Below are 13,637 nucleotides of genomic sequence, written 5' to 3'. Positions count from 1 at the left end.
AGATTTTGTTTATTTATTTGACAAGCAGAGATCACAAGTAGACAAGGAGGCAGAGAGAGAGAGGAGGAAGCAGGCTTCCTGCTGAGAAGAGAGCCTAATGCGGGGCTCGATCCCAGGACCCTGGGATGACAACCTGAGCAGAGGGCAGAGGCTTTAACCCACTGAGCCACCCAGGCACCCCTCTTACTGTCCTGTTAACACACAGTTGTGGCAGTGGTCCTGGTCTTGTCTGTTGTATTCATCAGGAAGAGTTGAACCCACTGTTGGAGGATTGAAGAAACAGAAAACCAAGAAGATGGGACTCCAGGGAGAATTTGGGAGTTTGTCAGTTTACATGCTATAAAATATTAGAGAAAAGAAACAAGTTTTGTTTTTTGAGAAATATTACTGTGGTAATAGTAGATCATCTTTATTGTTGTCTGAGAAACTCAAAAGAATGTTAAAACTCCCATATTAATTGTATCTGGTTGCTGCTCTATACTCTGTGGTTCTAGGAAGAGACTGGACCATTTGGGTCCCCAGCTTTTAACCGGGTATGTGTGCTCTAAATTTTTTAAAAGATTTTATTTATTTATTTGAGAAAGAGGGAGAGAGCACGAGCAGGGGGAGGGACAGAGGGACAAGCAGACTAGCTGCTGAGTGTGAAGGCTAACATGGCACTCAATCCCAGGACCGCAAGATTGTGACGTGAGCCAAAGTCAGACGCTTAACCCACTGAGCCATCCAGGTGCCCCAGTTATGTGTACTCTTGGGGTCTCTTCTGCTCCTGCCTCCTCTGTGTTTGCTTTCCTCTATTATGCACTTCTTTGTATGTTTACTTTCTCCTTTGCTCTCACTTATTATCTAAATGTTTATTACCTGAGTCTCTACAGTGATAGAGTTGCCTGTCAACCAAAAGTCATCATAATATGAATATATTTACTAATGAAATGATTAATAAAATAAGGCCCCATGCATATTACTATTTAATGCTTGCACCTGTCCTGCCCCATGGTCAGCATCTTTGTTATTATCAGTCACTACCTGATTGGTAGATAATATTAATATCTGACAATATAATGCAAGTACAGTAAAAATCATTTGCAAAATGAAATTATCCTTACAGGACATGTAAGATTTTATGAAATTAATGAATGTTGAAGAATTACTTGAATCACTTGCAAAGCCACTGACAAATGAGAATCTAGAAATTTCTTGTCTGTTAACAAGGAGAAAATCAACAAAAGATGACAAAATAGGTTCTTCCAGACGCAATGATAAGACTATTGTGGTACAAAGTCCTTGGGAAAACTATGAAGCCTTAAAATAGTTCTGCAAAAGTAACTGTAAAATTCAAAGACGTCATATGGCAGTCTCACTGAATTTGTTTGAAAAATTGCAGTCCAGGGCCACTGGGCTGGCTCATCAGTGGAGCATATGATTCTTGATCATGGGGTTGTAAGTTCAAGCCACATGTTGGGTGTAGAGATTACTTAAAATAATATCTTTAAAAACAAATTACAAGGGCATCTGGGTGGCTCAGTCAGTTGAGCATCTGACCCTTGGTTTCCGCTCAGGTTGTGATCTCGGGAGCATGGGATTGAGCCCCACCTGGGGTTCTGCACTCAGCAGGGAGTCTGTTTAAAGATTCTCTCTCTCTCTCTCTGCCCCTCCCAAAGCACATTCTCTCTTCCACCCTCCCAAATGAATAAATAAAATATTTTTTAAAGTTGCAACCCCCACCAAAAGGATAGAAAGAGATGATTATAATCTAAATTTTGTAAATAAAATAAATTTTATATTTTGTTTGTTTTAGCATCACAATAAAGATAAAATTTCAATTGTAACCTTTTCTTTTCTCTAATTACTATGATGTTTTTGTTCCCTTCTTAAGTTAATTCACATATGCCAATACTCAAACGTCTAATTTTTTTTTATATTTAAGTCCGGAAGGATATACCAAAAAATTATATGGAGTATACTTTATTTTCTCCTTTTTGTTTTTTCCTTTACCTTTTTAAATTATTTATTTATTTATTTAAAAGATTTTATTTATTTATTTGACAGAGATCACAAGTACACAGAGAGGCAGGCAGAGAAAGAGGGAGAAGCAGGCTCCCCGCTGAGCAGAGAGCCCGATGCGGGGCTCGATCCCAGGACCCTGGGATCATGACCTGAGCCGAAGGCAGAGGCTTTAACCCACTGAGCGACCCAGGTGCCCCAATTTTTTATTTATTTTTTTTTAAAGATTTTATTTGTTTATTTGACAGAGAGAGACAGCAAGAGAGGGAACACAACAAGGAGAGTGGGAGAGGGAGAAGCATCCTTTCCACTGAGCAAGGAGCCTAATGTGGGACTTGATCCCAAGACCCTGGGATCATGACCTGAGCTGAAAACAGACACTTAACAACTGAGCCACCCAGGCACCCATCCTTTACCTTTTTTAAACTAATAAATAGGTACCTTTTTTAAGGTTTAAGAATGTAAATGTTTTTAGACACTCTATGTGTAATATCATTTGTTTGAAAACATGCTTTTAGGGGCGCCTGGGTGGCTCAGTGGGTTAAGCCGCTACCTTCGGCTCAGGTCATGATCTCAGGGTCCTGGGATCGAGCCCCGCATCGGGCTCTCTGCTCAGCGGGGAGCCTGCTTCCTCCTCTCTCTCTCTGCCTGCCTCTCTGCCTGCTTGTGATCTCTCTTTGTCAAATGAATAAATAAAATCTTTAAAAGAAAAAAGAAAACATGCTTTTAAATTAGGGCTGAAATGGGTACAAACAGTATCTGATGAGATGCCAAGGGCACAGTCCGTGCAGCCATACACCACTTTAAAGGTCTTCAAAGAAGTCCAAAGTTTAAAATTTAAAATCTCAGCAAGCATGGAAATCTGAATATTCATTATTGTTAATGTAGAATGGCATCGAACACACAGAAGAACTCAGTAAATATTGGCTGGATGAATGGGTTCTAAGTGGAACCTGCCCTGAATATGTCTGTCTCATCCGCAGTGCCCACTGAAGGTTCCTATTTCACCAGTGCCAGAGTGGGAGGCAAGCGAGGGATTATCAGGGATCTTGCCGTCACACTGCAGGGACCTGAAGATAATACCCTCCTGTTTGAGTCAAGGTTTGAGAGCGGGAATCTGCAAAAAGCCGTCAGAGTGTGAGTAATGGGAATTTCCCAAGGGGGCGATAACTGGAGGGACTGAGCCATGTCTTCAGGAGTCATATAAGGAGTCCGTAGTGTTTTTGAAAAAGAGAGAGGTGGTAAGAAATGGTCATGGGGATGAAGAAGAATGGAATAATTGTGGCTCATTTTCCCCCAGAGCAAAAATTTACCTACATTGCTTTTTCTGCTTGTGTAAGAAATTGGTGCTCATTTAAAATTTGTATTAATAGGGGCACCTGGATGGCTCAGTAGAGCATGTGACTCTTGATCTCGGGGTCATGAGTTCGAGCCCCACTTTGTGGGTAGTAATTACTTAACTGTAGTAATTAAGTAACTACGTGGATAGCAATTACTTAAATAAATAAAACCCTTTAAAAATGTTTTGTGTTGGGGCAGCGGGGTGGCTCAGTGGGTTAAGCCGCTGCCTTCAGCTCAGGTCATGATCTCGGGGTCCTGGGATCGAGTTCTGCATTGGGCTCTCTGCTCAGCGGGGTGTCTGCTTCCCTCTCTCTCTCTGTCTGCCTCACTGCCTCCTTGTGATCTCTGTCTGTCAAATAAATAAATAAAATCTTTTAAAAAAATAAAAATGTTTTGTGTTAATTAACATGTATAACATTAAAAAAATGAAGTCCTATAATCATACCTCCCCAGATACACCGGCTGTTAACAGTTGAGTATATATGCAATAATTTCCCCCCTCTTTCTGTTATGTATACAGAAATGATTTTTTTTAAGATTTTATTTATTGGGGCACCTGGGTAGCTCAGTGGGTTAAAGCCTCTGCCTTTGGCTCAGGTCATGATCCCAGGGTCCTGGGATTGAGCCCCACATTGGGCTCTCTGCTCAGCCTGCTTCCCCCCCCAACCCCCTCTGCCTGCCTCTCTGCCTACTGTCTATCAAATAAGTAAATAAAATCAAATACATAAATAAAATCTTAAAAAAATAAAAATTTAAAAATTTTTAAAAATAAGATTTTATTTATTCATTTGACAGAGAGAGAGAGAACAAGCAGGTAGAGTAGCAGAGGGAGAGGGAGAAGCAGACTCCCTGCTGAGTAGGGAGCCCAATGCAAGGCTCCATCCCAGGACACTGGGATCATGACCTGAGCCAAAGACAGACGCTTAAATGACTAAGCCACCAAGGCACCCCAGAAATTATTTATTTTTAAAAATAGCATGATGATATATGTACTGTTTTACAAGTTGCTTTTTGCCACTTAATAAATTTTATTTATTTTCCTGTGACAGTACCACAGATTTATCTCCTCATTTTTAATAGTTCATATTATTCATTTTCTTTTTTTTTTTTTAAAGATTTTTATTTATTTGACAGACAGAGATCACAAGTAGGCAGAGAGGCAGGCAGAGAGGGAGAGGGAAGTAGGCTCCCTGCAGAGCAGAGAGCCCGATGCGGGGTTCGATGCCAGGACCCTGGGATCATGACCTGAGCCGAAGGCAGCGGCTTTAACCCACTGAGCCACCCAGGCGCCCCCTTTTTTTCTTTTTTTAAAAGATTTTATTTAGGGATGCCTGGGTGGCTTAGTTGTTTTATTTATTTGTCAGAGAGAGAGAGATGGCGAGAGAGCACAAGCAGAGGGAGAGGCAGGCTCCCGCCAAGGAAGGAGCCCAACACAGGGCTCGATCCCAGGACCCCAAGATCATGACCTGAACCCATACAGATGCTTAGCCAACTGAGCCACCCAAGCAACACCCCCAAGCAAACTTCCTTTACCTAAATTTCTGCCAGCCCTATAGTATGAGTAGGGGGACCATGTAAATTAGAAAATTAAGGCTTGATATAGCAGTCTTTCCTGTTGTAATAAGATCTGTTTTTGCCAGGGGGAAACAACACTTTTTTGGATTTGCTTTTTGAGGGGGGAGGGATGTGAGGTGACGGAGACAGTCTTCAATTTTCTCCATTACAGAGATACCTATGAGTATGAACTCACCTTGCGAACTGACCTCTACACAAACAAACACACTCAGTGGTTTTATTTTCGGGTTCAAAACACTAGAAAAGATGTGACCTACCGCTTCACCATTGTCAACTTGCTAAAACCCAAGAGCCTTTATACTATAGGGATGAAGCCACTCATGTACTCCCAGCTGGATGCCGACACCCACAACATTGGCTGGAGGAGAGAAGGAAAGGAAATCAGGTACTTCAAGAACAACACGGAAGATGGGCAGCAGCCCTTTTACTGTCTTACGTGGACCATCCAGTTTCCGCATGACCAGGACACTTGCTTCTTTGCTCACTTCTACCCATATACGTACACTGACTTGCAGTGCTACCTGCTGTCTGTGGCGAATAACCCTGTCCAGTCTCAGTTCTGCAAACTCCGAACGTTATGCAGGAGCCTCGCGGGAAATACCGTCTACCTGCTCACCATCACCAACCCATCCCGGACCCCGCAAGAGGCGGCTGCAAAGAAAGCTGTGGTCTTGAGCGCCCGAGTCCACCCTGGAGAAAGTAATGGCTCATGGATCATGAAGGGCTTTTTGGACTTCATCCTTAGCAACTCCCCAGATGCCCAGCTCCTCAGAGATATCTTTATCTTCAAAGTGGTTCCTATGCTAAATCCAGACGGAGTGATTGTGGGGAATTACCGGTGTTCGCTGGCAGGAAGGGACTTAAACAGGCATTATAAAACCATTCTGAAGGAGTCCTTCCCTTGCATCTGGTACACCAGGAACATGATCAAAAGGTGAGCCCCTCGATCTGTTGATCTTCCTCCGAATCCTGTGAGCACCATCTGATGGGTGCTGGGCTCTTCTTATGTAGGACTCGGGCGTGGCTTCGGAGACTGTCTTTACTGTTCTGTTTGCAGTCATATAGGTGTGCTCAGTTCCAAACCTTTAAGTCCTGTTTTATCTTTCTTTTCAAAGATTACATTTATTTATTTGAGAGAGAGAGGAGAATAGGAGCAGCAAGAGGGGCAGAAGGAGAAGCTGACTCCCCGCAGAACAGGGAGCCCGACACGGGGCTCTATCCCAGGACCCTGGAATCATGACCTGAGCTGAAGGCAGATGCTTAACTAACTGAGCCATCCAGGCACCCCAAGTCCTGTTTTACCTTTGGGCTGAAACTGAACATGCAACATTTCAGCTAGAAGCATTTCTCTTATTATTGAAACAATGGAATAGAGAGTTCAGAAGTCAGAGAAGTTCATAGGCCTTCGTCATTAGGCCTGTGTAGTAATAATACCAGCACCTCACAATCAGGCAGTATTTGTGTAGAGGGGACAGGTGATACTCTCAGTGCTTTACACACAGGACCCATGGAGTCTTCACATTAACTCTCTGATGCAGGCACAGTCAGTATCCCCTGTATGTAAATGGTGAGGAAATTAAGTCCACAAAAGGTTAAGCAACTTGCCCAAGGTCACAGAGTTAAAAAGTGACAGAGTAGATACTTGAATACAGGCTCTCAGATTCCAGAGTCTGAGTTCTTTATTACCTCTTATATTGCCTCTCATAAGGAAAGAATAGTGAGTAAATCAGTTAATATTTTCCAAGCTTCTGTGAAAGCGTTGAAGGCTATGACGGAATGGCACCCACCTTACCAGAAATGGAACCACAGCACAGAAGGATATGTGAGCACACACACCTCATAATCGTATCTGTGTGGGGGTGGGGAGTTGTGTGGGGCCGGCAGGCAAAATGGCTAAGAGCATGTGCTTGGAAGTCCGACAGGCCTGGATTTGAGACCTGGTGCTGCTACAGGCTTGTTCTGTGACTTGGAAGCCATCGTACCTCTCTGCGCTTCAGTTTTCCCATCTGTAGAGTGGGGCTCAGCTTGCCTGCCTTGGGTGGTTAGCTGTGAGGATGAAATGGGAGGGTCCGTGTCATCTGTCTAGCACAGTGCCCTCATGCTGTGAGTGCGTGGCATTACTGTCCTCATCATCATGGAGAAGGTGACCATGTTTGGAAGATTGAGGCAGGTGTCTGGGTGAGGAGGAGACAGAGGAGCTGAGCCTTACAGGAACTGGTGCTGGAAAGTCAGGGACCCAGGCTTTCTTTGTTTCTTTTCTTCATCTGGGCACTTACACCTCTCTCCTTCTGTCCCTCTTTTTTTTTTTTTTTTTTTTAAGATTTTATTTATTTATTTGACAGAGAGAGACATCAAGAGAGGGAATACAAGCTGGGGGGTGGGAGAGAGAGAAGCAGGCTTCCTGCCAAGCAGGGAGCCCGACGCGGGCCTCGATCCCAGGACCCTGGGATCATGACCTGAGCCGAAGACAGACGCTTAACGACTGAGCCACCCAGGCGCCCCTACTTCTGCCTCTCTTTCACCAGGTCTGCCCCTAGATTTCCTCCACTTCATTGTCAGCTTACACAAGTCCTATCCACCACCCCATTCCACAGCAGGGTGTTCCCATCCCAAGTCCCTCTGACCGTCAGGGCAAGGAGTGCTGGTAGCATGTGTACAGCAGTGGCCAAGAATGGAGATAGGGTCTTTGAAGGGGTTGACATTTTCTTTAGAAGGACAGTAGCAAGACAAACGTAGATCCTTGATGATTGTCATGTATTTGGATGTCTACTAAGTCCTTTGTTTTCCCCCCTCAATAGACTTCTGGAAGAAAGGGAGGTTCTCTTGTATTGTGATTTCCATGGCCACAGCCGCAAGAATAATATCTTCTTGTATGGCTGTAATAACAACGATCGCAAATACTGGCTTCACGAGCGTGTCTTTCCTTTAATGCTAAGCAAAAATGCACCAGATAAGGTAAGCACATGAGGTAATTTCCCATCCATTGACTAAGGAAGATGAGAACTCACTGCATCCTGTATGCCACTTTACTTTTCTTTTCATTATCTTAGATAAATCCCAACAACCTGGAACTCAAGAATTTACTCTGTTTTTTTGTTTTTACAATACAATGATTCAACAGTTCTACACATTATTCACTGCTCATCATGATAAGTGTACCCTTAATCCCCTTGATCTATTTCACCTGTTCCTCAACCCACCTCCCCTCTGGTAACCACCAGTTTGTTCTCTGAAGACTCTACTTTTTTGTTTGTCTCTTTTTTCCTTTGTTTTGTTTTGTTTCTTAAATTCCACATACCAGTGAAATCATATGGTACTTGTCTTTCTCTATTTCACATAGCATTATACCCTCTAGGTCCACCCATGTTGTTGCAAATGTCAAGATCTCATTCATTTTCATGGCTGAGTTGTATTCCATTGTAGATCTATACCACAGCTTTCTCCACTCATCATTAATGGGCACTTGGGTTGCTTCCACATCTTGGCTATAATAAGTAATGCTGCAATCAACATATGGGTGCACATATCTTTTTGAATTAGTGTTTTGTTGTCATTGGGTAAATACCCAATAGTGGAAGTACTGGATCATATGGTGACTCTTTTTTTAATTTTTTGAGGAACCTCCATACTGCTTTTCACAGTGGCTGCACAAGTCTGCATTCCCACCAACACTGCATGAGGTTTCCTGTTCCTCCACTTCCTCACCAAGAAAGACATCCTTTCTCCTTGTCTTTGACTCTAACTGTTCTGATGGGTGTAAGGTGATATCTCATTGTGGTTTTGATTTGTATTTCCCTGATGATGAGTGATATTGAGGATCTTTTTATGTGTCTGTTGGGACTTCAAGAATTTAGAAAGGTGTGGCTTTAAGAATCACTCTGTGTAGGGGCGCCTGGGTGGCTCAGACAGTGTAGTATCTGCCTTTTGATTTGGGCTCAGGTCATGATCTCAGGGTTGTGAGATCAAGCCCCACGAGAACTTCACACTCAATAGGGAATCTGCTTTGAGATTCTCTCCCTCTCCCTCTGCTCCTAATAGAACCACTGGATTCCTGGGTGCACTACTTTAAAACCCTAGTTGGTGAGGGAACTTCCAACTGTAAAGCATTTTCAGCAGGATAAGATAGGTTGGGATGGCTGCCAAGTGTATGTTACAAACCCCAAGTAAGGAAAGAGGGTTGGAGTGGTCATGAAAGACAGTGGGGGATATTGGACTCTGAACCAAGAACATTATGTGAGAGGGAGTAAGAATTCCAGGCAGAGATTACAGGGGTGAGGCATACCCGAATCACAGATAGAGGATAAACCCAACCGGAGCCAAGGGCTCTAGTTGGGGAGAGATAGAAAGTAAACCTTAGAAAAGTCAGCTAGTGTCTTGAATGTCAAAGTAAGCCAGCATTCCCAAACAGGAGTTCAAGGCACCCTAGTCCTGCAAAATATCATTGGGAACGGTGGGGAGGGGAAGAAAAGGTCACAGACAGTGAGAAACAGAATCTACCTTCTCCGTTTTGGAGACTCACAGTCTATAATAGCATACTAAATGCTCTGAGAAGTCCTGCACAGGAAGTCTGTGTAATTTTATTAGTCCTTCCTCCTCCTGAGCAACATGACTGTAGAACTCATTTTCTCCTCTGTAATACCTGTTAACATCCCATAGAATTGCTATTTTACGGAACATACTTTAAGAAATAATATACAAATCCCCAGGAAACCATTCTCGTATCCTGTCAATGACTCTAAGGCATCTTGTGTTTGCTAGTTTATGTATAGCGGTGGATTTGGGTTTCTCTTTAGTTCTCTTTTCAGAGTTGTAACTTTAAGGTGCAGAAGTGCAAGGAAGGCACGGGCCGAGTCGTGATGTGGCGCATGGGCATCCTCAACAGCTACACCATGGAGTCCACCTTTGGGGGGTCCACCCTGGGTAAGCTCTCTTGTATGTCGTAAGTCAGCCTGGTAAGGGGAAGCCAAGCAAAGCATGGAGGGCATGAAATCCCTTCGAACACTGGAAAAGTGACTGACCTTGAGGGTTTTCCTAACTGTCGAATTTGATCAACCTAAATATGAGGGCGAAATGTTAACCCTTGACGGGGCAGCATAGCATAGTGTCTGCTCAGGACCTGGAGTCAGGCAGCTCCAGGTTTGACTTTCAGCTCTAGTTGGGATCTGGCTAAGTCACTTAACTCTGTGAACCTCTTTTTTTTTTTTTTAACCTGGCGATAATAGTAGCACCTGCCTTATAGGTCCTACCCAATGAGCTAATGTGCATAAAGCTGTTGGCACAGTGCCTACCACAGAGTAAAACTTCAGTAACTATAGCCAAACTTTTCTTCATTGTCAAAGATTCTTCTGAACCAAGCCAGAACTACAGGGAGAAAGACTCTGTCCAGAAGCACAATATTCTAGAATCAAAGGAGGTGTTCATAAATTAGACTGCATTTGCTCATTCAGATTTGATAAGAAATGTTTATGGTTTTTTTTTCAGGCAATAAAAGAGATACTCACTTTACCACTGAGGATCTAAAATCTCTAGGTTACCATGTTTGTGACACCCTTCTGGATTTCTGTGATCCTGACCGAACCAAGGTAAAAATGGGCTTTCAAAAACTGTGGTGATGCTACTGTGATCAGTTTTATATGGGTCCGAGGTCAGCCCAGTGAGATTATAGGTGGTCTTTATTTTCCTCTTACTATCATTCTGAAGTTTTTATTATCAATGAAAGTAAGAAAGCCCCCAGCCCACACACCCTCCACCAATGGCAAGACTTCATAACTCACCCAGAAGGTAGGAGCCTTCTTGCCGACTATCCATCAACACACTTCTCTCTCACCTTGCTTCTCGGAAAAGCGAGGAGTCCTTTCTCTTCTCCAAAACCAACCCTGCCCTTTGCGCACCTGCCAGCCCCCACTCTGTGGCCTCCCTAATGTCATGCCTCATTCCTTCCCTCCTCCATTTTTTGTGTCCTTGGTTTTTTCGTGTTCTTACTTCTTCCCATCAACCACATGTGTTCTCAGCCGCCCCAGTCCTGACTCCTGTGTGGGTTTCATCCGGCCATGTTTCTCCAGCGGAGGCAGGAGGGTACTCTTAGTTCCCTTTATTGCTCTGCTACTTAAAAGGGAGTTTGTGCTCATGGGCTCGATCTAACTCCCCTCTCATGCCCCCTCTCAGATGGCCCTGGGGACACTTACACAGACTGCTCTGGGTGCAACTGTTTAAGAAAACATATCTAAAAGAGAATGCGACCACAGCATGGCCTGTGAAATCACATCTGGCGTGGGCCAAAGTCTGAATGACCCCATTCTAATCTTTCCTTTTTTGCTGTTCAAAAAAATAAGATAAGTTAGACCTTTGCATTATTTAAGAAGCTTATTATTGCCTATAGCCAGGGAAAAGTGCCTAAAGCAGTGTTCATCTGATGTTCTGCCTTAGAAACACTTGCTACCGCTCATGAAATTTATATGTTAACATGTCCTTATTAATAGGGGTGACAGCCCACTCATCTTTATGTCCCCAGCAATAAATAAAGTGCCTTTCAGCATATACTTAGTAAATATTTGATAAATAAATCAATGGATAATAAAAAATGTTCTTTTTTCCACTTCCACAGTTCATGCAGTGTTTGGCAGAGCTTAAAGAGCTCTTACAACAGGAGATCCATAAGAAATTCAATGAACTTGGACAAGATATGGATTTAGAAGGAAGTTGGAGCGACATCTCTCTGTCTGACATTGAATCCAGGTAACAAATTTCATTTCAGAGAAAAACCAGATAAGTTCTTTTTTTTTTTTTAAGGTTATATTTATTTATTTGACTGAGAGAGGGAACACAAGCAGGGGGAGTGAGAGAGGGAGAAGCAGGCTTCCTGCTGGGTCACGGGGTTCGATCCTAGGATCCTGACCGAAATCACAGGCAGATGTTTAACAACTGAGCCACCCAGACGCCCCTATTTTTTTGTTGTTGTTGTTTGTTTGCTCTGCTGTTTCATTGGTTTTGAACCTCAGGTGCAAAATATTGAATAAATCATGGCACGCTTAAATATCATTTCTTCAGCAACTACGTATTGAGTGCCTGTTCTCTGACAGTCTCATTTCTGAGTTAGGGAGATGAGCAGGCGATACGTGTAGGGCCTTTAGGCAATTGTAAAGCCTTTGTCTTTTACTCCAAGGGAGGTGGAAAGCGTTTGGGAGGTTTTAAGTAGAGACGTGTCATGTTCTGACTTGAGTTTTAGTTTCAGTAGGAATACCCTGGCTGCTAGGTGGAAACTAGATTGTGAAGAGGAAAGGTGTAAGCAGGAACATTCATTAGGAGGCTCTGGCAATAATACAGGTAAATACAGAGGGTGGGCAAGACCTGAGTAGTTGCAGTGGTTGGGGGTGTATGAATTGGTTGGATTCTAGATACATTTTGAAGTCTCAAACAGGATTTTCTTATGGATTGTATATGGAGCATGAGAGAAAGAGAATGTGTCCATAATTGGTTGAATGGAGTTGCCTTTTACCGAGATAGGGAAGATCAAGGGGGTGGAGAAGATTAGGGGAGAGATGAAGACCCAGAAGCAAGTGTTAGGCACATTCACTCTGAACTGTTGATTAGATACCTAAATGGAGATATTGGATGGGCAGTTGAATATATGAGTCTGGAGTTCAGTGGCAAGGTCAAATAGGGTCATCACTGGATAGGTGATATTTAAACCTTGAGACTAGGGATACCTGGGTGTCTCAATCGGTTAAGCATCTGATTCTTGGTTTTGGCTCAGGTCATGATCTCAGGGTTGTGAGATCACGCCCTGCATCGGGCTCCGAGCGGGGTGTGGAGTTGGCTTGAGATTCTCTCCCTCTCCCTCTGCCCCTTTCCCCGCTCACATGAGTGCACACTCTCAAATAATTAAATAAAATCTTTTGAAAAAATAAATAAAAAGATAAATAAGCCCTAAGACTAGATGAGATCCCAAGAGAGCAAGTGCAGACAGAGCAAAGAGGAGGTCCAAGTCTAAGCTCTAAAAGGTCACAGAGATGAGGAGGAGCCAGGAAATGAGGAGAAAAATCCAGGACCCCACAGTGGCCTCCAGGCTACGGGATCTAGCCATCTCCTTACAACCTTCATCCTCACCCTCTCACACACCGCTACAGCTACACTGGCCTCCTCACTCTTCTTCAGACTTGCTGGGCCCTGTTCTGCCTCAGGGCCTTTGTGCTAGCAGTGCCGGCTGCCTAGAATGCTCTTCTCCCAGATATCTATGTGCTCATTCCTCAGCTCCTTCAAGTCTTTGTTTAAATGTCAACTTTTTCAATGTGGCCTACCCTTGTTACTCTCATACTGCCACTTGCTCCCCTGCCTTTGCCTTCCTGCCATTCATTCCCTGTCCCCCGGAGGTGCTCTGCTTTTTCCCAAAGCATTTCATCACGTCTGTCCTTCTATGTCATTTACATCTTTATTGTGTTTATTATGTATTGTCTGTGTCCCCCTATGAAGATGTGGGTCTGCAAGGTCAGAGAGCTTTATTTTGTTCACTTCTGTATCTCGTGCACCTAGAACCGTACCCAGACCATAGGGAGAGCTCAATACATATTTGTTGAATTAATTTAGTGTGTAGGATATCACCCCCACCCTAGTCATCTCCACAAGTATTTTAGGAAGCCCTCAGGTGGGTGGGTGTTTCACAGGTATGCAAGTACCCCTTCTACTCCAGCTTACTGGCCAAGGTGCCCCAAGCCTGCCCTGGC

At 43.6% G+C, this 13,637-nt stretch overlaps 1 protein-coding gene across 8 annotated transcripts in view; it reads left to right on the top strand.

Moving 5' to 3' along the window:
- Positions 1-13,637, top strand: part of AGBL2 (ATP/GTP binding protein like 2) — a 42,154-nt gene that overhangs the window by 18,309 nt on the left and 10,208 nt on the right. For 7 of the 8 annotated variants that reach the window (XM_032359018.1, XM_032359016.1, XM_032359013.1 and 4 more), the window contains 6 exons: positions 2,985-3,138; positions 5,069-5,851; positions 7,716-7,872; positions 9,711-9,837; positions 10,399-10,499; positions 11,522-11,652. In XM_032359018.1, the coding sequence (XP_032214909.1) occupies positions 2,985-3,138; positions 5,069-5,851; positions 7,716-7,872; positions 9,711-9,837; positions 10,399-10,499; positions 11,522-11,652 (1,453 nt within the window). Of the gene's footprint in view, positions 1-2,984; positions 3,139-5,068; positions 5,852-7,715; positions 7,873-9,710; positions 9,838-10,398; positions 10,500-11,521; positions 11,653-12,142; positions 12,241-13,637 lie in introns of all 8 variants that reach the window. The other variant, XM_032359021.1, reaches the window with a different exon arrangement.

This window comes from Mustela erminea, chromosome 9, assembly GCF_009829155.1.
Source record: "Mustela erminea isolate mMusErm1 chromosome 9, mMusErm1.Pri, whole genome shotgun sequence".
NCBI lineage: Eukaryota > Metazoa > Chordata > Mammalia > Carnivora > Mustelidae > Mustela > Mustela erminea.
The sequence above is the reverse complement of the archived record's forward strand: the minus strand, read 5'-3'. Positions and strand labels throughout refer to the sequence as shown.